This window comes from Cetorhinus maximus, chromosome 15 (genome assembly GCF_964194155.1).
Source record: "Cetorhinus maximus chromosome 15, sCetMax3.hap1.1, whole genome shotgun sequence".
Taxonomy (NCBI): Eukaryota; Metazoa; Chordata; class Chondrichthyes; order Lamniformes; family Cetorhinidae; genus Cetorhinus; species Cetorhinus maximus.
In genome coordinates, this window is record NC_135893.1 from 23,733,865 (window position 1) to 23,757,280 (window position 23,416).

The 23,416-nt window shown below is 44.1% G+C and overlaps 1 protein-coding gene across 1 annotated transcript in view; it reads right to left on the minus strand.

The window, feature by feature from the left end:
* mfap2 (microfibril associated protein 2) overlaps positions 1-23,416 on the minus strand; it is a 35,868-nt gene that overhangs the window by 6,991 nt on the left and 5,461 nt on the right. The window contains exons 2-5 of the mRNA XM_078558123.1: positions 22,109-22,198; positions 20,515-20,601; positions 17,982-18,017; positions 11,303-11,344 (exon numbers count right to left, since the gene is read on the minus strand). Of these exons, the coding sequence (XP_078414249.1) occupies positions 11,303-11,344; positions 17,982-18,017; positions 20,515-20,601; positions 22,109-22,151 (208 nt within the window). The 5' untranslated portion in view covers positions 22,152-22,198. The remainder of the gene's footprint in view (positions 1-11,302; positions 11,345-17,981; positions 18,018-20,514; positions 20,602-22,108; positions 22,199-23,416) is intronic.

The window sequence follows — 23,416 nt, forward strand, 5'->3', positions numbered from 1 at the left end:
TTTAAGTTGATTAAATTCTTTGAAATAAGACGATGATGAATGTTGTGTGGTGGATGTTGTGGATCTGGTCTTTCAAAGGTGTTTGATAAACTATTAAATGATAGGCTTGTTAGCAAAATTGAAGCCCATGGGATTAAGGGGGTAATGCCTGCATGGATACAAAATTAAATAAGCAACAGAAACCAAAGCCAGAATTATTTTGGATGGTGGGGTTGCCCTTCCTGCCATCTGAAGAGTTGATGTGGAACACCCCACCTGGACTCTGACTGCCCTGCAGTCATTTTATGCTTGAATGAGTGTCAATTAGCTGCGACTGGAACATCCCTCCCTCACTTGGGAGGAAGTCCTGCCTTAAAGAGCTGCTGGCCAATCCAACTGGCAGCTTTTCAGTCCCTAAAGTGACAAGAACTGTGGTGGACTGAAGAGGAACTTCAGGAAGATGCCTCAGCCTAAGTCCTGGGACTGGAAGGCAAGGTAAGTTTAATGGGTCCCAGGATGGGGAGGGTAGGGAAGTGGTGGAGGTGCAAAGTGGGTGATCAGATGTTGGGGAGGAGGTCCAGCAGCCACCAGATCTTAAGGGGGCTTCTGATGGAGGTGTCCCCCTACATGCTTATGCATGTTCATTTTTGGGCTTCCCCCATGCCAGGTAAATCCTCCCACCAGCCTAAATATTGAGGCCAAGTGGGAAATAGCCTTTGCCACTTATGGGCTTCAATTGGGGCAAGGGTGGATGCCCTGTCTGAGGCCTTGTCTGCCTCAGCATAAATTGCTGAGAGGTCAAGGTGGGCAAGAACCCAGATGAAATCCTGTTCCTTTAATTTCATGCTCCCCTCTGCCTAAAAACCTGCTAGTGAGGGAGTGTGAAATTCGGGCCCAGACAGTAGTGATGAACAGTTGTTTTTGTTTGGAGGGAAGTGTACAGTAATGTCCCCTGGGGATTGGTTTTGGGGCTATTGCTCTTTTTTATTACCTGAATTTGGGTGTATAGGGCAGAAGTTCAAAGTTTGCAGGTGACATGAAACTCAGAAATAAAGCAGTGAAAGAGGATAATAATAGACTATAGGAGGACATAGACTGGTCCTGGCAGAACCCAAATGGAGCGTCAGTGACCAGGTTATTGCTGCGTAAGTGCTGCCTCATAGCACTGTTAATGGCACCTTCTATCACTTTGCTGATGTTAGTAGACTGATGAGGCAGTAATTGGCTGGGTCGAATTTGTCCTGCTTTTTGTGGTCAGAACACACCTGGGCAACTTTCCATTTTGTCAGATAGATGCCAGTGTTGTAGCTGTACTGGAACAGCTTGGCTAGGAGTGCAGCTAGTCTGTAGCGCATCTTCAGCACTACAGTTGGGATGTTATCAGGGCTCATAGCCTTTGCTGTATCCAGATTATATCTGTTTTTTATAGAGTAAATAGTTTTTATTGACATGAGCGTCGGTAACCAGTACATACAGATTTAAGATAATTGGCAAAAGAACTAGAGGGGAGATGAGAATTTTACTTCTGTGTTATATTTATGATTTGGAATGCACTGCCTGAAAGGGTGGTGGAGCCAGATTTAATAATCCCCTTTTTCAAAAGGGAATTGTATAGATTCTTGGATAGGAAAAACTGCAGAGCTATGGGGAATGAGCAGGCGAGTGGGACCAATTGGATTGCTCTTTCAAAGAGCTGGCACAGCCATGAGAGGCCAAAAGGCTTCCTTTTGTGCTGTATGATTCTGTAACGTGGGTGTGCATTTGGCAAAGGACCTCTGGAATTGTAGCCTAATAAAGGTCAGTACTAGAAACAGGAAAAGAGAAATAAGGGGAAGTAAAAAAAAGTCAAATGAGTTTTGCTTTGATCTTGAGAAGCTTATCTTTAAACATCTAAAAAATCAAGTTTAAATTGACGAAGCAAGCTGTCCAATGTGAAACCCTTATTAAAATTACAGTGAAAGGCTAATCACTGTCCAGACTTTATCCAACGGTTCATTCAGATTTGAGGAAATGGACTGCGCAACTAAAAGCACATATTTTACAAATGATGGTATTAACTTGCAGTGACTGAACTGGTGCCAGCATCAAAACAATCAAAGGATCAAACTATCTCTCTCTACATTAACCACACAAAGCTAGGCTTCACCATGATACTGAGTAGAAAATGTGGCGTAGAGTTTAACTCCTTACTCTCCTGAAGGGAGACGGTGGTGAGCTGCACTGTTCCAGGCAAGTGGAGAGAATTCCAACACATTCCAGGATTTGTACCTTGTAAATGGTAGACAGCCTAGACAATGGGCCAACACAACTCAGTCCAATATTAGTCTTTACCTGGCATCTGTACATGGGCACACATTTTCCAACATGGCTCATAGGACAGTGATCAATAGAACTGGGGCTGTTTTTTCCCTTTGCAGCACAAGGGTGTTGTGACTATAGCGCCCTGGCTATGAGCAGCTAACTCGCCACAGATTGGAATGAATATTCTATGCTACATGGCTTGTCAAAGAATTTACATTTCATAAAATAACATCGCTAGGTAGGTCCAGGACTAGGGCAGGAAACTGGCCCAATGAGTTAACACATCATCAACAGTAGTTTCTCCTCCTAAGCTTGCACAGTGTGCCTTCTAATGCCTGTCACATGTTGCCACTTGCCAACATCATCTCTAAAATGGAGGTTGACTTTTCTTTGTACACTGACAACCAAATTTATCTCTCAACTGAAGCTCCATGAGCCATGAATTGAGTCAGAGCTTCTCCCAGCTCATTATTGGCAGGTTCAAAACTATTCTGCTCGATCTTTCCCAGAAACTCCAATCTTTCACACTCAATAATCCTGTCCCCTTTCCTGCTACACATTCAAGCTCAACCTGACTGTGTGCACTGTTCAATCTCAATCCAATCTATCACCAAAACTGCCTGCTTCTGCAGCTGAAGAACTGCCCATCTGTGTCTATCCTCACCTCCACCATTGTTGCAATCTTTGATCATGCCTTTTGTTACCTCCAGGCCCCTTAATTGATGTCCTCCTTGATAGCCTTCTGAGTACCATTCTCCATAAACCGGAACGCCACCAGAATTCCACCACCCACAACCTGTCGGCTCACCAGTCTATAACAACCTTCATTTGCTCTCTGTCCTTCAAAATAGTGACTTCAAAGGCCTAGTCTCATCTATAAATCCTTCCACAACCTCATTGTTATCCATCTAAGAACGCGTCCCCCTCTATATCTCCATATACACTCTCCGCTCTCACTTCATGAGCCTACTGTCCCCACCCTTTAATCCATTATCTGTGACAGAGCCTTCAGCCATTTACCTGCGTTTGACAGTGTGGGATCAAGGAGCCCTAGCAAAACTTGAGTCAGTGCGAATCAGGGGGAAAACTCTCTGCTGGTTGGAGTCATACCTAGCACAAAGGGAGAGGGTTGTTGGAGGTCAATTATCTCTGTTCCTCAGAGTAGTGTCCTAGGCCCAACCATCTTCAGCTGCTTCATCAATGACCTTCCTTCCATCATAAGGTCAGAAGTGGGGATGTTCGCTGATGATTGCACAATGTTCAGCACCATTCGCAACGACTCATATACTGAAGCAGTCCATGTACAAATACAGCAAGACCTGGACAATATCCAGGTTTGGGCTGACAAGTGGCAAGTAATATTCGTGCCATACAAGTGCCAGGTAATGACCATCTCCAGCAAGAGAGAATCTAACCATTGCCGCTTAACATTCAATGACATTACCATCGTTGTATCCCTCACTATCAACATCCTGGGGTTACGAATTGACCAGAAACTGAACTGGACTAGCCATATAAATACTGTGGCTACAAGAGCAGGTCAGGGGCTAGAGATCCTGCGGAGATTAATTCACCACCTGACTCCCTAAAGCCTGTCCACCATCTACAAGGCAGAGATCAGGAGTGCAATGGAATACTCTCCACTTGCCCGGATGAGGGCAGCTCCCACAATACTCAAGAAGCTTGACACCATCCAGGACAAAGCAATCTGCTTAATTAGCACCCCTTCCACAAACATTCACTCGCTCCATCACCGATGAATGGTGGCAGCAGTGTGTACCATCTACAAGATGCACTGCAGAAACTCACCAAGGCTCCTTATACAGCACCTTCCAAACCCACAACCATCTAGAAAGACAAGGGCAGCAGATAGATGGGAACACCAAAACCTGGCAGTTCCCCTCCAAGCCACTCACCATCCTGACTTGGAACTTCATCGCGGTACCTTCTCTGTCACCGGGTCAAAATCCTGGAACCCTCTCCCTAACGGCACTGTGGGTGTACCTACACCCCACGTGGACTGCAGCGGTTGAAGAAGGCAGCTCACCATCACCTTCTTGAGGGCAACTAGGGATGGGCAATAAATGCTGGCTTAGCCAGCGAAGCCCACGTCCCATGAATGAATAGGAAACAATTTGGAAACTTTGTCCCTAAAGTCCTTCCCCATGCTCCCCTCCTCATCCTCAAAAGCCCCCTTTAAGACCTACCCATTTGTCAGTTCTTTAACCGTTTCTCCTAATTTCCTTCTTGCTCAGCTCTGACCCAAACTGTGAAGCATGATTCTGTATAAAATGTAAGTTGTTGCTTTCAAAGAGCTGGTTCAACAAAGGGTGGGCTTCTCACATGGTAACACAATGTTATTTTACTGAAACGATGGGCTGGAGTTTCCTGCGGGCTTCAATGCCCCTGACAATCGGGACCAAATGGGGCTTCCAAGCCACACTTGCTGGTAGTGAGACTGGCTCGGCACTCTTCAGGGAGAGGCCTCCAACCTGAGGGCCAGGCCTCCAGTCAGAGGGCCAGCAGCTCCGGAGCCTCGGCTAACCCACTGGTGAGGCAGGTCGGGGGGCGATGAGGCTAATTCAACATGGAGGCTCCCTCTGAAGAATTGAACATTCAACAAAATAGGCTGTGGCCACAGCTGCCTGGCCACCATTATGAAGGGGAGTCCCTCCACAAGACGGCCTGCAGCCACAGCCATGGGTTTGGCCCTCGAAGCCTAATTGGGAGACTCCTTATTTTTAAATTGCTTCCCCAGTTCTAGATTCGCCTGTGAGGAGAAACACCCTCTCAGCATCTATCCTATTGAGCCCCCTCAGAAAGGAGGCAACCAGCTTCCAGCTCAGGCTGCAGTCACATCAGGTCGGGGGCCTGTCGACCATCTTGAAAAGCCAGATGGCGTGCCCTCAATTGGCACCTTAAGTGGCCTAATTGGCTGTCTGTGGCTACCCACCACTGGTAGGCAGGTAGATGCCATCTCACAGAAGCTGTCTGCCTGAAAACAGGCCAGGAGCAGGAACATGGTGACAAACTGGCACACCAGCCAGTAACAAGAGATGGCCACCATGCCTGCCTCCAAACCCACCTCTGCCTTCATGACAAAATCCATTCCAGCAAATCTTATTAGTTATTGTTTGTCCTATTGTTCAAATCTTCATTTATTATAAAGTGGTTCCATTCCTGCACCAGTTTTAGCTCCCTTTATCCCAGCTACTCGTGTGAACTGAAACTGCCTACAAATGGGTACAAGCTCTCCCATGTCGCTCCTGGCTGAACCGCTTTGACAGCTGTGTGAGGTCAGCAAAAATGGACTGGAGCATGAAGCGCGTGGATTGGCTCATCATTCAGTACAGGAACTAGAACATACCATTAGTCCGAAGGGAACATTAAAACTGTCAACTACTTCACCATTTTTGATTTATTTTACACTTTCCTTGAACTGATAATGTAATTCAATTTGAACTGTGGCTCCTGGATACAAGTCGAACCCAGACACTGGAGATGATAATCGATGCCTTTCTGTTGTGGGATCATAGTGGGTTGATATGGACCTTTCTGTTGTGGCACCTTGACAGACAATATTGGCTTAAAATGAGACAGTAGTAGATGCACGATGCCAACTCTCAATACTTCAAAATGGTTATGCTGAACGGCAAATTGAAGGGTTAGGAGGGAGTGCAACTTCAACCTAGTGGCTCTGTGCAGGACTGTCCAATCAGATAAGAGCTAAGCCAATAGCAGTGCCAGGAATAACATTGCCAGTGTGCCTTCTTAATCCCAGCACCAAACAAAGCATTTTCTTACACGAGGCTTTGGTCCAAAGAGAAAAAGCCAAATTATACAAATTATTAGCAAGGGATAAAATATAGAAAGCAGCTGTTCAAATTATTACAAATGCAAAGGGCTAAATGGATGGCTCCAAATATTCTTGGCAAACTCACTAAAACTGTATTCAGACTATGTTCAAACACGTCCCATTTAATCAGAACCATGCTGCTAGATGTAACTTTTTTTCATAACTGTCAGCTTTTTGGGCAAAATATCAATCTGTCCTACTTACTGAGCATTAACAAAACCCAACGATAGACATTCGTGGTGTCAAATGATCAATTTCCTTTGCGTGAGTTTGATCCATTCAAATTGTGACAAAAAATTATACCTTTTTTAACAAAAAATGTATCGTTTACTAGGTTTCTTGCTGGCCACTGCAAAGACGGGGATAAAACTGGTTACTGCTAGCTGTTCTTACAAGCTGCACAGATATACATTATGAGCTGGACTCACTCTGGGCTGTTGGCATCAATTGATTCGTTCTGAAGTTATTAGATGGCCATTGTCCTTGGATGAGGACCCATCGCACCACTCATTCAAAATGTTTGGAATATATCAATGGGATTTCCCAGAAGGGAAATCTTTACATTTGAATACATGTGTCCTACATTCAATTGCAAGTCTCCTACAAGCCTGTTTACAGCACATATTGCTTGGTGGCTTTCTTTGTATGGGCAAACATTGCTTTGAAGGTCATGAATGTCCAGTCACTTAGATGAAAAGCCCTTTATTTTTATACCTCTTCAGAGGAATTTGGCAGCCGTGCATGGAGGCAGCAGTCAGTCTGTTACCAGCAGAGAAGTGGGAGTGAGTCAGTTTCCTCTGTAGTAGAATGCAGCCACAGTACTAAAGGAATGTTGCTTCAGAGATCAGTTTTAATATTAGGAGATTGTGCAGCGCAAGTCTCTGTTTCTTCTAATTCAGAGGAGAATAGTGAATTTGAGATTTAATATAAACCTGCTGTTTGTATTGTGGTACAGAATGACGCCAATGGCATGGGTTCAATCGCCCTATCAGCTCTGGTAGTTCATGGAAACTTGCCGCCTCACCTTGCTCCCCACCTGCGGACTGGTGCCCCTTGGGCTATATATAACTCCATCTCTCTCCATTAGAGAGAAACCTATAGTCCTTTGTGGACAAAGGCTAATTACCATTACCTGTTTGTATTTAAATACATTCACTTATGTCTTAGGGCTCACTTTTTTTTGTTTATTCAAAATCTATCAAAATTTATATAGGTGTATACATATTTATCTATAGGTTTACAGCTGAGCTGCAGTCTGTTGGATTGTGAATTATTCAACTTACTGAGGATAAGGAAATCATGTAGTAACATACAAAATATTCCAGTAGGCTACAATACAGCTGTCTGTCCCGAGTGTTGTTATATTTACACTGATGTTGGGTGGGTAAAATGTACCTTACAGGGGATGCGATGCCCACTTATGGGAGCAGCCACTGATGGAAAACCCAAGGAATTATCTAGTGTAACAATCCCCAAAAGGTTAACCATGACCGTCACTAACTATTAACCATCAGCTATCCTTAATAGTTAACCCTCAGTACATCAATGGTCGTTAACTCTCAGTTCGTCCCTAGTCTTTTAACCCTCAGACTATCTCTAGCCCATAGCCAGTCTATCTCTAACCTGGACATAAATTTGCATAACTCCAAGTCACACACTGGCTATGCTGTGGTTTATTGGCCCCTCCCACTGGCGGGATCATCCGGTCCCGTCAAAGACAATGGGCTTTTGAATGGCTCACAGCATTTTTCAGCCCCACCCCTGCTGGGACGGGGGAGGTAAAATTCCGCCCTGTGTTTCCCCTTCATTCTCACATTCCTCCGACCCCTTCTCCTTCAGGGAAGCATCCAACCTGCCCTTAAATATGCCAATGCCGCCTGCTTCACCCACGTCCTGGGGCCTGATTTTAACTGTGTACGTAAATGGGTTTTGAGTGATTTTAAAATTTCACCCCATGTGGCAGCGAGTTTCACTTTCTCACCATTCTTGGTGCAATATAATTCTTCCGAAATTCTGACCTGTCAGTGACTATCTTATATTTATTGCCCCATGTTTTGAACTCATCCACAAGTGGAAACAATTTCTCGACATTCACCCTTATGAAACCCCTTCATAATTTTAAAGCCACGCTTTTGATCCTCTTTTCCAGAGAAAAGATTTCCAGCCGGCTAAGTGTTTCTTAATGATTGCATCTTCATCATTCCAGTAGCATCCTTGAAAATTTTCTCCAATGCTTCAGTATCCTTTTTCTGGTGGCCACAGTTGCATGCAGTACTCCAAATGTGGTAGAAACAAGGTTCTATACAAATTTAACATTACCTCCTAGCTTTTGTAATCGATTTTCTTCTAGAAATGAATCCTAATACATTGTTTACAATCTTTATGGTTTTATCAGCTTGTGTTGTTATCTTTAGGGATTCTGTATTCCCAGGTCCCTATTCTCCTCTAGTTTCTTACCTTCCCAGACTTAATTGGCTTCCTTATTCATCCTAAAAGTGAACCACCTTGCACTTCGCCATATTGACTTTCATTTGCCGCTTATCTGTCCGCTCTGCGGGTCTGTTTATGTATTCCTGTATTTTGATCCAGTTCCATATTAGCTAGACCCCAATTTGCACATGCTTCCAATTTCTGAGTTCAAATTATTTACGTGAACAACAGTGGCTCCAGTGTGGAACACGTGGGAGGCCACTTTCCACTTTCCACCACTTCATGGAGCTTCTCTTAAATTCTACTCTTGTTTTGGGTTTTGTACCCTGCTTTAATCCATTCCACTACTACCAGGAGCCTAACTCTACTCATCCTGGATCTTTCCCTGAGCGTCTTATGTGGCACCTTATCAGAGGTCTTCTGAAAGTCCATGTATACCACACCACCCCACCCTTATTTATTCTTTCTGTTACTTCTTCTAAGAATTTAACAGGCTGGTTGAACACTTCCCACCAGACAACCTCGAATATGTATCTATCAATCCATCTCAAATCCGCAATCCTTGGTCCCCTTTATCAACAACAGATGAGGTGCAATTACACATAACACACAAACTTTGGAAGATCATTTTATTTTAAAATCCAGTAAAGGTGAAGGGGAAACTTTTAAATTGTTAACTAGGTTAATTGTGGACTAGGTTTCCTAAAATTCCTTCATTCCTTCCCTTTGGGGAGGAAAGTAGTATATACTCCATACTCTTTTTCCCAATGTCCCAGCTGAGTTTGGGAGCTCCTCATGTTGAGAAAGGTGAGCATTGGTGAGGATTACCTTTCGTTGCTATGGTACATGAGTGCAGGGAAGAATTCTAAACACACCTGTGATTTGACTAGGAGGATAGTTTGCTGACTTTGTGCTGCCGTGGGGAAACCTCACCTTCTGTGATTGCACATTAGGGAACTTTTTCTGTCCATTTATGTCCGTCCCTAACCCAGAGTTGCTGAGGCTAACCGCATGCCTGAACTTCTGAAAGCTGATAGCATAAGAAATAGGAGGAGAAGGAGGTAATTTGGCCCCTCGAGACTGCTCCACCATTCAACAAGATCATGGCTGATCTGATTGTGGCTTTAACTCCTTTCCTGTCTGCCCCCCCCCCCCATAACCCTGGAGCCCCTTGTAGATCAAAATTCTGTCTAATTCAGCCTTGAATATATTCAATGAACCAGCCTCCACTGCCCACTGGGGTAGAGAATTCAAAAATTAATGACACTCAGAAGAAATTCCTCCTTATCTCTGTCTTAAATTGAAGACCACTTATTTTGAAACTGTGCCCTCAATTTCTAGATTCCCCCACGAGGGGAAACATCCTCTCAGCATCTACCCCGTCAAGCCACCTCAGAATCTTATATGTTTCAATACGATCACCTCTCATTCTTCTAAACTCCAATGAGCGTAGGCCCAAACTGCTCAATCATTCCTTGTATTAATGATTTGGACGTGAACGTGGGGGGCACGATTGGGAAATTTGCAGATGACACAAAGATTGGCTGAGTAGTGGATAGTGTAGAGGATAGCCATAATCTCCAAAACAATATAGATGGGTTGGTGGAGTGGGCAGTAAAGTGGTAAATGGATTTTAACATAGAGAAGTGTGAGGTCATACATTTAGGGAGGTCAAACAGTTACAGGGATTACACAATAAATGGGAATATACTAAGAGGGGTAGATGAAGTGAGAGATCTTGGCGTACAAGTACACAGGTCCCTGAAGGCAGCAGTTCAAGTAGACAAGGTTGTAAAGAAGGCATATGGAATGCTCTCCTTCATTGGCAGAGGCATAGAATATAAAAGTAAGGATATAATGTTGGAATTGTATAAAACACTGGTGAGGCCACAACTGGAGTATTGTGTGCAGTTCTGGTCACCACATTACAGGAAGGACATAATAGCTCTGGAGAGAGTGCAGAGGAGGTTTACAAGAATGTTGCCAGGGTTAGAAAAGTGTAGCTACGAGGAGAGATTGGATAGGTTGGGGTTATTTTCCTTCGAACAAAGAAGGCTGAGAGGTGACTTAATTGAGGTGTACAAAATTATGAGGGGAATAGATAGAGTGGACAGGATAAAATTGTTTCCCTTGATGGAGAATTCTAGAACCAGGAGACTTAGATTCAAGATAAGTGGCAGAAGGTATAGGGGGGACATGAGGAAGAACTTTTTTACGCAGAGGGTAGTGGGTGTCTGGAATTTGCTGCCCAAGCTGGTGGTAGAGGCAAAAACTCTTAAACTCTTTTAAAAAGTACCTGGATCTGCACCAAAAGCGCTGTAAGGTGCAGGGCTATGGGCCAGGTGCAGGAAGGTGGAATTAGAAAGGACACCTAAGTGTCCTCGGGCTGGCATGGACAAGATGGGCCGAATGGCCTCCTTCTGTGCTGTAACTTTTCTATGGTTCCATGGTTCTAACCCTTCATCCCAGGAAGCAGCCTAGTGAAACATCTCTGAACTGCCTCCAATGCAAAAAAAAATCCCCTTATTACATGAAAACTCTACAGTGCTCTAGGTGTGGTCTCACCAATGCCACACAGTTATCTATGTTCAGAAAAGTGTAACTGTGAATCGTGTCCACAAGGAAAAGTCAGGAGAGGAGCAAAGCTGCCCAACATACTATAATAAACAAGTAATAAAGATTCAAGAGTTCCTTAATAATGAACCGCACTGAAGGCGTGATCATTTCATTACTTACCAAGGGGGCCAGGCTCTGTCGGTTCTGTTTCAAAATTTGTACCTATTTAAAAAGAAAAGAATGTTATTTAGCTACATCCAAGTGACCCCCAATTAATCACTTAAACAGGAAGTTTCTGGGCACTGCAAGTATTACAAAGTGACTGTTAAATGGAGGGCATTTTGATAAGAATAGCCTCACTTGTACCAAAGTTCCTTTCACTCAGCAGGCTATCGGTCCACCAACACCTCAAATTTTAAAAACCTCATCCTTGTATTCCGATCCCTCCATAGCCTCAGCCCTTCCCATCTCGGTAACCTCCTCCAGCCCTCTGAGGACTCTGTGTTCCTTCAGTCCTCCCCTCTTGTGTGTCCCTGGTTTCCTTTGTTCCTCCATTGGATTCAGTACCTTCTGTTATCTAGGCCCTAGGCTCTGGAGGCCTCTTCCTAAACCTCTCCACTGCTCTCTCTTCCTCCATGACCTTCCTTCAAACCCATCTCTTCAATCCAATCTTGGTTACCTGTCCTTCTATCTCTTTCATTGGCTCACTGCCATTTTAGGTCTAATTATGCTTCTGTGAAGCACCTTGGGATGTTTTATAACTTTAAAGGCACCACGCAAATGCAAGTTGTTGTTGAATATGAACTTTAACCTAAATGTTATGGTATTTGTGATTTTTGTTTATCCTGTCAAACTTTCTGAAGACAGTTTTCTTGGACCCTGTCCCAAATGTGTTGACTCCCTCCACTGCCTCACTCAAATTCTTTGTGGGAGACTGAAAGTGTTCAGCAACGGGCTTTGCAAATGTTGGAAACATCAGAGGACCCTCTGTCCTCGACTGCCATCGACGTGCACGTAATTCCCAGCAGGGAGAGTGGTTGTCAATTATCTTTCCCCTTTTCTAACCCAGGGATTCTGAGGCAAACAGTGATCTAACCCAGCACAGAATGGGGATCAAACTTGGAACCTCCCTAGTTTGTATAGTTCAGTTGTTCACTGTATAGACTCTCAAACATTGATTCATAGAATCCGTATAAGGTGGGATATAGTGTAACAATAACTGACACGATGTCTCTGTATAACTTGTTACATTTAATCTACACCCATACGGTCTGTACAATGCCCTTCAGTACCTAAATCAGTCAGGATCTCTGAGGTCTGGGCTGGTGGAAAGATTACTTGTGGAAGAAATCCAGGATCTATAAGAAAATGACAGCCAGTCAGTTGAGAATAACAGGGGGTTACTTGGACCATGAGCCTTGGTCTTCTTGGGTCAAGTGATTCCTGGACCTCACACCAGTCACCCCAAACCACATTTGTATTGCATCGCAACCTGTATTGCTGGCAACCGAGTTGCTCATAATTGTTTTGGTGAGAGTTTAGTCACTGGAATTCGTAAATGTAGAATCAGAGAAGGTCATTTATTCCATCAAAGCTGCTCCATCCGTAGTTAACTTACAGTCAACCTTATCACTATTCACTTAATCTTCCATGACATTCTGTAACTTACCTCACCATGAACTCTAACCCATCCATTTTAATGTTCTTCCACAGGCCAAGTATAATCTACATTCTACATTACAACAGTGACTGCACTTCCAAAAGTACTTTATTGGCTGTAAAATGCTTTAGGACATCCTGAGGTCATGAAAGGCACTATATAAATGCAAGGTTAATTTTCTTTCTTCTCTTTGTCACTCAATTAAACTCCTGTATACATATTTCCTGATCCCTCAAATCTAATCAAGCAGAACTTCAGAATATTTACCATTTTCACATCCCCATTACTCAACCTTATAGTTGTCCAGATTAGGTCACCATCTCATGGGAAGGAGAATATCACCTCCTGTGGGTTGCTTAATCATCATTAGTATGTTTGTCTCCAAGCCAGGAGGTTTTGGGTTCAAATCCTACTCCAGATGAGTACAAAATTTAGGCTGAAACTTCAGTAATACTGCATTGTTGGAGCTATTATCCTCTGGCAAGATAATTAAGAGGTCTTATGACCTCTTAATGCGCTAGTGTTAATTTTCCAAAATTCGCTAGATTCTGGAAAGGTTCCATCAGATTGGAAAGTAGCAAATATAACCCCTCTATTCAAGAAGGAAGGGAGGCAGAAAACAGGAAACCATAGGCTAGTTAGCTTGATATCTATCGTGGGGAAGTTATTAGAATCGATCATTTAAGGAGGCTATAGCTGGGCACTTAGAATAGCTCAAGGCAATAGGGAAGAGTCAACATGGTTTTGTGACAGGAAAATCATGTTTAACCAATTTATTGGTGTCTTTTGAAGGAGTAACATGCGCAGTGGATAAAGGGGAGCCTGTAGATGTACTGTACTTGAATTTCCTGAAGGTATTTGATAAGGTGCCACATCAAAGATTATCACAGAAAATAAAAGCTCATAGTGTAGTGGGTAACATAATAGCATGGATAGAAGATTGGCTGACTGGCAGAAAGCAGAGAGTATGCATAAATGGGTCTTTTTCTGATTGGCAGGATGTGACAAGTGGAGTCCTACAGTACTGGGGGCCTCAATTTTTTACGATTTACATCAATGACTTAGATGAGAGGAGTGAAGACATGGTAGCTAAATTTGCGGATGACACAAAGGTAGGAAAGTATATTGTGAAGAGGACATGAGGTTGTAGATGGATATAGATCTGGCAAATGGGGTTTAACGTGGGAAAATATGGAGTTATTCACTTTGGCAGGAAGAACAAAAAAGCAGAGTATTACTTAAATGGAGAACAGCTGCATAATTCTGAGGTGCAGAGGGATCGAGGTATTCTAGTACATAAGTCACAAAAAGTTAATATGCGGATACAGCAAGTCGTTAAGAATGCTAATGGAATGCTATCCTTTACTACGAGAGGGATTGAACATAAAAGTTAAGGATGTTGTGCTTCAGTTATACAGGGCATTGGTGAGACCACACCTCGAATACTGTGTGCAGTTTTGGTCTCCATATTTAAGGAAGGATGTAAATGCAACAGAGGTAGTTCAAAGGAGGTTTACTAGATTGATGCCTGGAATGAGTGGGTTTTCTTATGAGGTCAGGTTGGACAGACTGGGTTTGTTTCCATTGGAGTTTAGAAGAGTGAGGGGTGATTTGATTGAAGTATACAAGATCCTGAATGGTCTTGACAAGGTGAACATCAAAAGGATGTTTCCTCTTGTGGGTGAGTCCAGAACTAGGGAGCACTGTTTTAAAATTAGGAGGTCACCCTTTTAGGACAGATGAGGAGAAATTTTTTGCGGGTTGTGTGACTTTGGAATTCTCTGCCTCAGGTGGTAGAGGCGGGGTCATTGAATATCTTATTGAATGGCAGAGCAGGCTTGAGGGGCCGAATGGTCTACTCCTGTTCCTCCTACTTATGTAAAACAAAAAAATGATGTAGTGGCTAATAAAATGCAAATCTTATTCTGTTATCCCAGAAGACTCCAATCCTGTTTCTAGGTACTTTTGCAGTTCCTTCATGAGGGCGTTCATTGTCCTGGCTTCAGCTGCTCTTGTTGAGTGTCTTGTTCTGGTTCCATTCTACCTTTGTGGTTAGGATCTAGGTTCAGCTCATGTTTTTCGACTGCATACGAGTGACTATACTTCAAAGAGTACCCCACTAGGACATCTTGAGATTGTGAAATATACTATAAAATCCAAGTCTATCAGGAAAGGACGAAGGAGGAAAGGCCCACAAGAGTTGGTTTTATCAGGAATCTGTTCCACTGGTGCACAATGGGCAGATGCGCTTAGAAGGTTTCATTGTGGGCGAAATTGCTAATGCTGTTTTTCCATGACACTGACTGTGTCTGTGTGCAGGCTCCAAGCCCGTTTACACAGGATTCCCCTGGGCAATGCTGGACAATAGTGTAAACAACTGGGATACTGTCCAGATGTCGGACCATGCCACAACCATTAACAAAAAAAGAAATACAAACAGTGAAACAGCTGGACCCAATTGCACCACACTAATATCTGCTGGCACATGCCCAGCTCCCTGAAAATGTTCCTCTCATTCTGAGATCAGTCCTTTCTCCTCCTCCCCTCCAACCCCTGGCCAAACTAATGCACTCTCCTTCCATGAGGCCCCCACCCCCCGAGCACCTCTAGAGGTCTCACCATCTTGTCTCAGATATAACTACCCTGTCTCACTGCATTCCTTACCTCAACAGCCAATGCTGCTTTGCCCTTTTTAACCATTTCCCAATCTCATTCCCCCCTTCCTTGTGCCCCTTTCTTCTCCACCAGCACCCAGAGATTTCCACCTGTATGTGAAAAACATCTTTGAGGAGTTCTTCCATCATGCCTGCTGAAAATCAGCTCCAATGATTTGTCACTATGGAAACAGGTATGAAAATTGGGCTTTGTTTGTGAAAGTTTTCCTTAATTTCTTTGCCTTGTGGTGTTATCTGATGTGCAGTCAGTGGGGAATGGAATGTACCATTTTTACGAGAGCACAGGGAGGTGCAAAAGTTCTAGTAACTCTTCGTTTCACAAGTAAAAATGTATGAACGTGCCTGAACTCGAGCCCAGCACCTTCAGAGGCTTCTTTAAATTCATTCACGGATGTGGATATCACAGTCAAGGCCAGCATTTATTGCCCATTTCCAGTTGCCCTTAAGCAAGTGGCAGTGAGCCATCTTATTGAAATACTGCAGTTCACGTGGTGTTGGGACACCCACAATGGTGTTAGGGAGTTCCAAGATTTTGACCCAGCTACGATGAGGTGTGTGACTTGGAGGGAAACCTGCAGGTGGTGATGTTCCCAGGTGTCCGCTGCCCTTCTCCCTCTAGACGGTAGAGGTTTTGCGGGTTTGGAAGGTGCTGTCGAAGGAATCTTAGTGATTTGCTGTAGTGCATCTTGTTATATGATACACACTACTGCCCCTGTACAGGTGGCGGAGGAGGGAGTCAACATTTAAGATGGTGGATGGGGTGCCAATCAGGTGGGCTGCTTTGCCTTGGATGGTGGTGTCAAGCTCCTAGAGTGTCTTTGGAGCTGCATTCATCCAGGCAAGTGGACAGTATTCCATCACAGTACTGACTTATGCCTTGTAGATGGTGGACAGGCTTTTGGAAGTCAGACAGTGAGTTTACTCACCGCAGAATTCCCAGCCTCCGACCTGCTATTGTTGTCATAGTATTTATGTGAGTGGTCCAGTTAAGTTTCTGGTAAATGATGATTCCTACCCCAGGGTGTTGATGGTGGGGGTTTCAGTGATGGCAATGTCATCGAATGACAAGGGGAGATGGTTAGATTATCTCTTGTTGGAGATGGTCATTGCCTGTGGTGCAAATGTTACTTACTACTTATCGGCCCAAGCCTGAATGTTGTTGAGGTCTTGTTGCAAAACCCTGTGCAATCAACTAACATCCCCAATTCTGACCTTATGATGGAAGGAAGGTCATTGATGAAGCAGTTGAAGATGTTTGGGCCTAGGACATTACCCTGAGGAACTCCTGCAGTGGTGTCCTGAGGCTGAGATGATTGGCCTCCAACAACCACAGCCATCTTCCTTTATGCTAGGTATGACTCCAACCAGTGGAGTTTTCCATCTGATTCTCATTGACTTCAATTTTGTTAGGGCTCCTTGATGTCATACACTTGGTGAAATATTTAATGTCAAGGGCAGTCATTCTCACCTCACCCCTTTTGTCCCTGTTTGGATAAAAGGCTGTAATGAAATCTGGTTTTGGCAGAACCCAAACTGAGCTTTGGTGAGCGGTTTATTGCTGAGTATGTGCCACTTGATAGAAAGTGTCAACAACAGTGCTATCAGTTTGCTGATTGAAAGTATTGGTAAGGGGTTGTAATTGGCCAGGTTGAATTTGTCCTGCTTTTTGTGGTCAGGTATAATTTTCTACATGTGGATAGCAGTGTTGTAGCTGTACGGGAACAGCTTGGCTAGAGGTGCAGCTAGTTCTGGAGCACAAGTCTTCAGCATTGCAGCCCAGATGTTGTCAGGGGCCATCGATTTGTCATATCCAGTGCACTCAACCATTTCTTGGTATCACATGGAGTGAAATCAAATTGACTGAAGTCTTGCTTCTGTGATGGAGACTTCAGGAGGAGGCTGAGATGGATCATCCAATTGGTACTTCTGGCTGAAGATGCTTGCAAACACTTCAGTCTCGTTCACTCTCATGCAGGACTCTGACATAGAGGACGGGCAAGTTCATGGAGCCCCCTGATACTGTTGTTTAATTGTTCACCACCATTCACGACTGGTTGTGGCAGCACTGCAGAGCTTGGTTCTGATCCATTGATTTTGGGATCGCTTAGCTCCGTCTATAGCATGCTGCTTCTGCTGCCCAGCATTCATTCTGTGTTGTGGCTTCACCAGGTAGGTGCCTCACTTTTGGATATGCCTGGTGCTGCTCCTGCCATGCTCCCCTACATTCCAGAAGTAGGGAGAAAGAGATTTAAGGAGAAAAATATATTTTCACTAAACTGATGAGTTTACCATGAAGTAGTTTCCACATTCTGCTGCAAAGAGTGTTTAAAAACAAATCATTAATTATATGAGCTACATTTATGGAGTGTACCTCTGGCATCAAGGCTGCTCCTGACTGCTGCACTGAGTTCAGAGTGTAGAACTCAGATATGTGTAATATTTTACAGACACAGTATTCCTAGTTCATTGTCTTATTTCAGGAGAGACTGTCTGATATGGATCAAAGTACAATATCAGTCCTTACCAGTATAATCGAACTCTGGATTATAATCATTTGCACCTGGGGAAGGAGAAAAGAGCAAGTTGTCATTGCAGGTTGTCAAGTGGCTTCCGTCTTGTTTAAAACACTGGCACAATGATGTGAAAAATGAACTGTGCCCTGTTGGTTTGTTTAACTTGTGACAGCAGTGTCTGTCATTTCTGTGGGGAGTCCCAATCTCCTGCTGTAGCATTGGTGGAAATCCCGGAGAAATGGCAGAAATAGCCAGTTTTGCCAGGGGTTTCTGCAAACGTTACAGTGGGAGATCAGGAACCCCTGTGGGTAACTCCACATCTTTCACCTCTTCTGTAACTCATTAATCCCAAGCGAGTAATACGTGATCATTCTTAGCTTGTACCCTCCCTCCCTGTAGATCCAATGGAGTATTGGTGGGGTGGGGAGGAAGATGACTACAATAAAGATCAGCAGGAATACATCCTGATGAACTACCATGGTGATGAGGAGGAGGATGTTAATGATGAGGGTGACAATGGTGCACTAAAGGCCACCCACGAGTTCCTGCTCAAACCTTCTGCCCCAATCCTCTCCAATTCGCCCTCCTGTACCGTTTTGCTTCTTTACTTCCTGGCAACACAAAATATTTTTTCACCCTGGGCCAGTTAGATAGTGTAGGTGAGGATGTACTGACTGATTCACACACTAAGCACAGGGGAGCCGGAAGCGCTAAGAAGTGGGTGTCTAAGTGGGACCTCTCCAGTCAAGGCTGGGGCCAAAGCTGGAGTCACGGGACCCAGAATCTGTGCCCGAGCAAAGGATGCATGTGCAAGCTCGGATGTGCGACAACTGACAGGTGTGACTCTTAGGGTGGGATTTTCTGCCCCTGCCAGCCGCAGGCAGCAGCTCTGGTAGATAACAGGACAATAGATAGCACCCTGCATAACAGCTTATATACCATGGCCGCCATGATGAGTGCTGCCAGCCGCCAGGATCCTCCGGTCCTGCCGAAAGCCAATGGACTTTTGGCTGAGCCGCTGAATCTCCTGTAGTGGGTCCCGCCACAATGAGGCCGGAAAATCCCGGCCTCACAGCTTCCATGTGCAGCAACATGAGGGAAGGTTTCTCTGCACTGCAGGCACCAATGGAGTGACTGGGAGGGCTGCTGCAGCTGCAGGCACCCGCCATCTCACCCCTGCCACCAAATCCAACAAGTTGCCAGGGACCTGTCAGTGAATCTTCCTCCTCCAAAGCACAGGCGGCAGCTCTGGTGGATAACAGGACAATAGATAGCACCCTGCATAACAGCTTATATACCATGGCCGCCATGATGAGTGCTGCTGTCTCAAGATTTGACAGCTGCCATTAGATCAGCCTTCCCACCGATCAGTGTGGTGGTAACAGCTGGAGTTCACCTACCTGACAGTGCCATCTATTAGGAGAGCAGCATACGGCAGGCTTCTGGCCTTCCTACTCATAGTGCCATAAAAGTGAAATATGGGGATGTTATTAGGCTGCCCTTGAGCAAGCCCTGGAGCTGTAGCTTGGGTCTTCCATGGGGTGTAAGGGTGGAGTAATATCTGGTTGGCTGTATCATCCTCAAATGCAGCCAGACTCTCCTTTGACCCATCTTGTGTCACTTCTCCACTCTTTTGGTGTTGTATAAAGTACGCCCAAAGGAAATTATATACCTGCTCTTGCGAATCCTTCAACTGCGGAAAGGGGGTGGGGAATGGGCGGGCAAAAATCAACTGATGGTCTGACCCTGGCAGAAGCAAATTCAGAGTTTGTAGGCAGAATAGGGGGGAAAAAATGGCTTCCTAATGGCAGAGTAGCTATTCAAACTCTCCAGCTTCAGGCTCTCAAACACTTATTTCTGCTTGATCTTGCTCTAGGTTTCCAGTCATATAAAGCCAGTAAACCTCAAAATATGAGTGCCACTGACCCTTATTTTGCCAAGTGTAAATAATGTTATAGTTGGGAAGTGGTGAATGGGTTGCATTGAAGTTCAAAAACCTTACAGAACTCCAGTAAGCCTATAAACAACAGAACAGGTTTCGCCTGATTTGAAAAAGTTTCCTGTGCCTTTTATGTGCTGCTAATGTGTTGAGAATAGTCTAGGAAAATCATGCCCTTATATTAGGCTTGTTGAATATAGAGATTAAACCCAGGCCTTACCCAGTCCAGTACTTGGAACATATATCCCTGGTTCACCCTAGGCCAGTTGTGGAAATATCTATTCAAGGCCTACTTTTGGGCCAGTTCTGCAGATATTTGTACCCAATCTGACTTAGGCTTGCACCTGATGCCACCCTTCGCCCTCGATGTTACAATGAGATGCACAGTCAGAGTAGCTACAGATGTGGTAAGGGATTGGAATGGAGATGTTGAAGACGACACAAAGCCGTGTTCCAGAGTCAACAGTTGGCAATTCCATCGTTCCTGCTCTGATGATGTACTGGAAGTGTATCTTCATGAAAACACTAAGGTAATTACATCCTAACCTGTACAATATTCAGATTTGGGATTTAGAACGTGTAGATATAAGTGAGCAGAACCTTACTTAGCTGGGTATCATATTGTGCATACTGTGGCTGTAGAGGGTACAGGTGAGGGTCTGGCAGTTCTTCATACTGACCCTGAAGCATCGCTGCAAAAACAAACAAATGGTGAGACAGAGATCACAGGAATTATATTTACTTCACCTTCTCAACAAGGCAAAATTAGAGTTTACAATCTGAGCGCTGACCATTCTTTCATTTCTTGCCTTCTATCAAGTCAATGGAAATAGAAATTGGAAGAGATGTAGAAGAGATTCCAGATTTACAATTACCCATTTTATACTATTGCACGTAGTCAAGATCAATCCCACACTCTGCAATCTTCCTTTATCTCTTTATTTTCTTAATACCATTTAAGGTCAATTTTCCTCTAGACTTTCTCTTGTTCTTCCTAAACTAGAATACCTGATGCTACAGCCTCTCCCTCCTCCCTGCATTCTCAATGTGCTCCCCCCGCCGCATCATCTACAGGTTTTAAAACTCTCACTTGGCATTAACTCACCACTTTACTTCTTCATTGTTCCTACTCCTCAACCTTCATGTAACTTACACCTTGACTCTTCACCCTTATCTTCAGGTCCTTATCCTCAGGTCCTCATTGGGAGAGAGTGTCCCTGGGGTGCTGATTGGATCTACACTGCATGCTTGTACTCCCTCAGTTAATGACACAGTCTGGAGAGGCAGCACAGTGCGTGACAAGAAGGCTGGTTTTCCTGGTGTGTGGGTCAGTGGTGGAGCAACAGTTGCAGCAGAGGTCACAGCTATGAGGCTCACTGTAGGATAAATTACTCCACAGAAACTTCCTGGTGATCTGTTCCTGTCATCTTGCCAGGAATGTTCTAACATAACTGACATGGGGCTATTCCTCCAATATAATCCCCTACCCAAGTTGGGAATGCCCTGCCTATATACTGTTTGCCTATATACTGTTTGACTACACATTGCAGGTCCAACTCTGTGCCTCACATCCTTTGTCAAAAGATCTTCTCCCAAGATGAAAGGTGGGTGCAGTTAAGGGGACAACTTCTTCATATTGCTGGGCAGCTCTAGATCAAAGACCAATGGAGGACGGAAGCCATTCTGATTTGTTTCAGCCCAACTAATGGGATAAAGCTGAAATGTAATTGGATATAGTTGTCATGCAAGACCACCATGATATGGAATATACCCATTCCTTTGACTTATATATTTTTATAACAGTTCTCTCTCTACTAGCCTGACAGTGTTAACTTCTTCCTGGGGCACAGTTCCATGCAACAGCCAGCAGTCCTCTGGCTCTCCCCCAAAAATGAGCCTAATCTAGGAGTGTCCATTCAACCAAAGAGACATTACAGTGGAACTCACTCCGATCCTGGCCCCAGACACATACACACATACTTTGCAGCACAAGTCACTGAATCAGGATCAGAATTGCCTTGATTATTCATTACCTACCCAGGGACTTCCCAAGGCCAATTGTACTGCCAACCTACAATCATCTAAGACCAGCAAAGTGAGGAGAGGATGAAAGGAAACGGAGAGAGGAAAGGAAACAGCAGAAATTCCAGTTACTGAAGTGAAGCATTTTTGACACTGCTTCATGTTTTTTGTACTCACCGGGCAGACAGAGAAGGACAAGGCAGGCGGCTCTTGCAGCCATGTCTGCAGTCAAGATGTGCTTGTGGGGTAGTTAGTGTGCCTGGAATTCTAACAGGGGAGAACAGATAGAGGCATTAGCACAAAAATATCTGAGTGTTCCACAGATTAGATCAGACAGAGTGGCTCCCAGTGAGGCCCCCACTGTTTACAGCATAAAAACAGTAATCCAGTGAACTATCTGCTTAACTCTCCACCAAGAGAGCTGCAGACAGAACAACCCTAAAGGAGACAATTCAAAGCTCAAGTTCCTCCGTTCCTCCCTCCGAGCCTGGAGATATGAATCCCATTTGTGCCCCACACATTTAACAATCTCCTGTGAAACAGCATCAGACAGAAGCTGGAATTGTTTCTTAAACACACACCAGTTTATTTTTGCATGTCACTGTTTGGCTGGGGATAGTGGCAGGAGGCTGAACTTAATTACAGTTCATGTGATTCAATTGATTCAATGTTTCAATTGAATAATGAAGGGGACAAGGATATCGTTTTGAGGGATATGGTACTCAGGAGCCTCTTGCATCAACTGGCCTGTGACACTGAACATAATTATCCAGGTCTTCATCATAAGCAGGGAGTAGTGGTGAGTTTCATGCAAGTCAATATGTTTGAGCAGGTAAGATGACTTGTGCAACTTCTACATACAGCTGTATTTAGATACATGCACACTATGAACCCAGGCACATACACATACATACGCATACATACACATATGCATACGTACAATGTACATAAAGAAATAAAATCTTGCATGTATTTAGCACTTTTCATGACCACCGGATATCTCCAAAATGCTTTACAGTCAATGAAGTACTTTGGAAGTGTAGTCACTGTTGTGCATACACGTACTTGGACTTAAGGAAACAAATAGAGAAATCCATCAGAAAGGTCCATAGCATTTTGAGTTTTATAATTAGGGGTATGGAATAGGATGACAAAGATAATGATAAATTTGTACAATTCAATGGCTAGGCCATAATTACAGTGCCTATATGAAGTTTTCAGTACTACACAATAATGGATTAAAGCCATTGAAAGTGTATTGTGTAGATCCAGCAGGGTTAAGAAGCTTTGATAACCAGGAGCAACTTGAGATACTGGTACTATGTCCACTGGAACAAGGAAAGAGGAAATTTAGTACAGAGTTTTAACTTTTTAATTCATTCAGAGGATGTGGGCATCACTGGCAAGGCCAAGATTTATTATCTAGCCCTACATGTCCTCGATAAGGTGTTGGTGAGCAATCTTCTTGAACCACTGCAGTCCTTG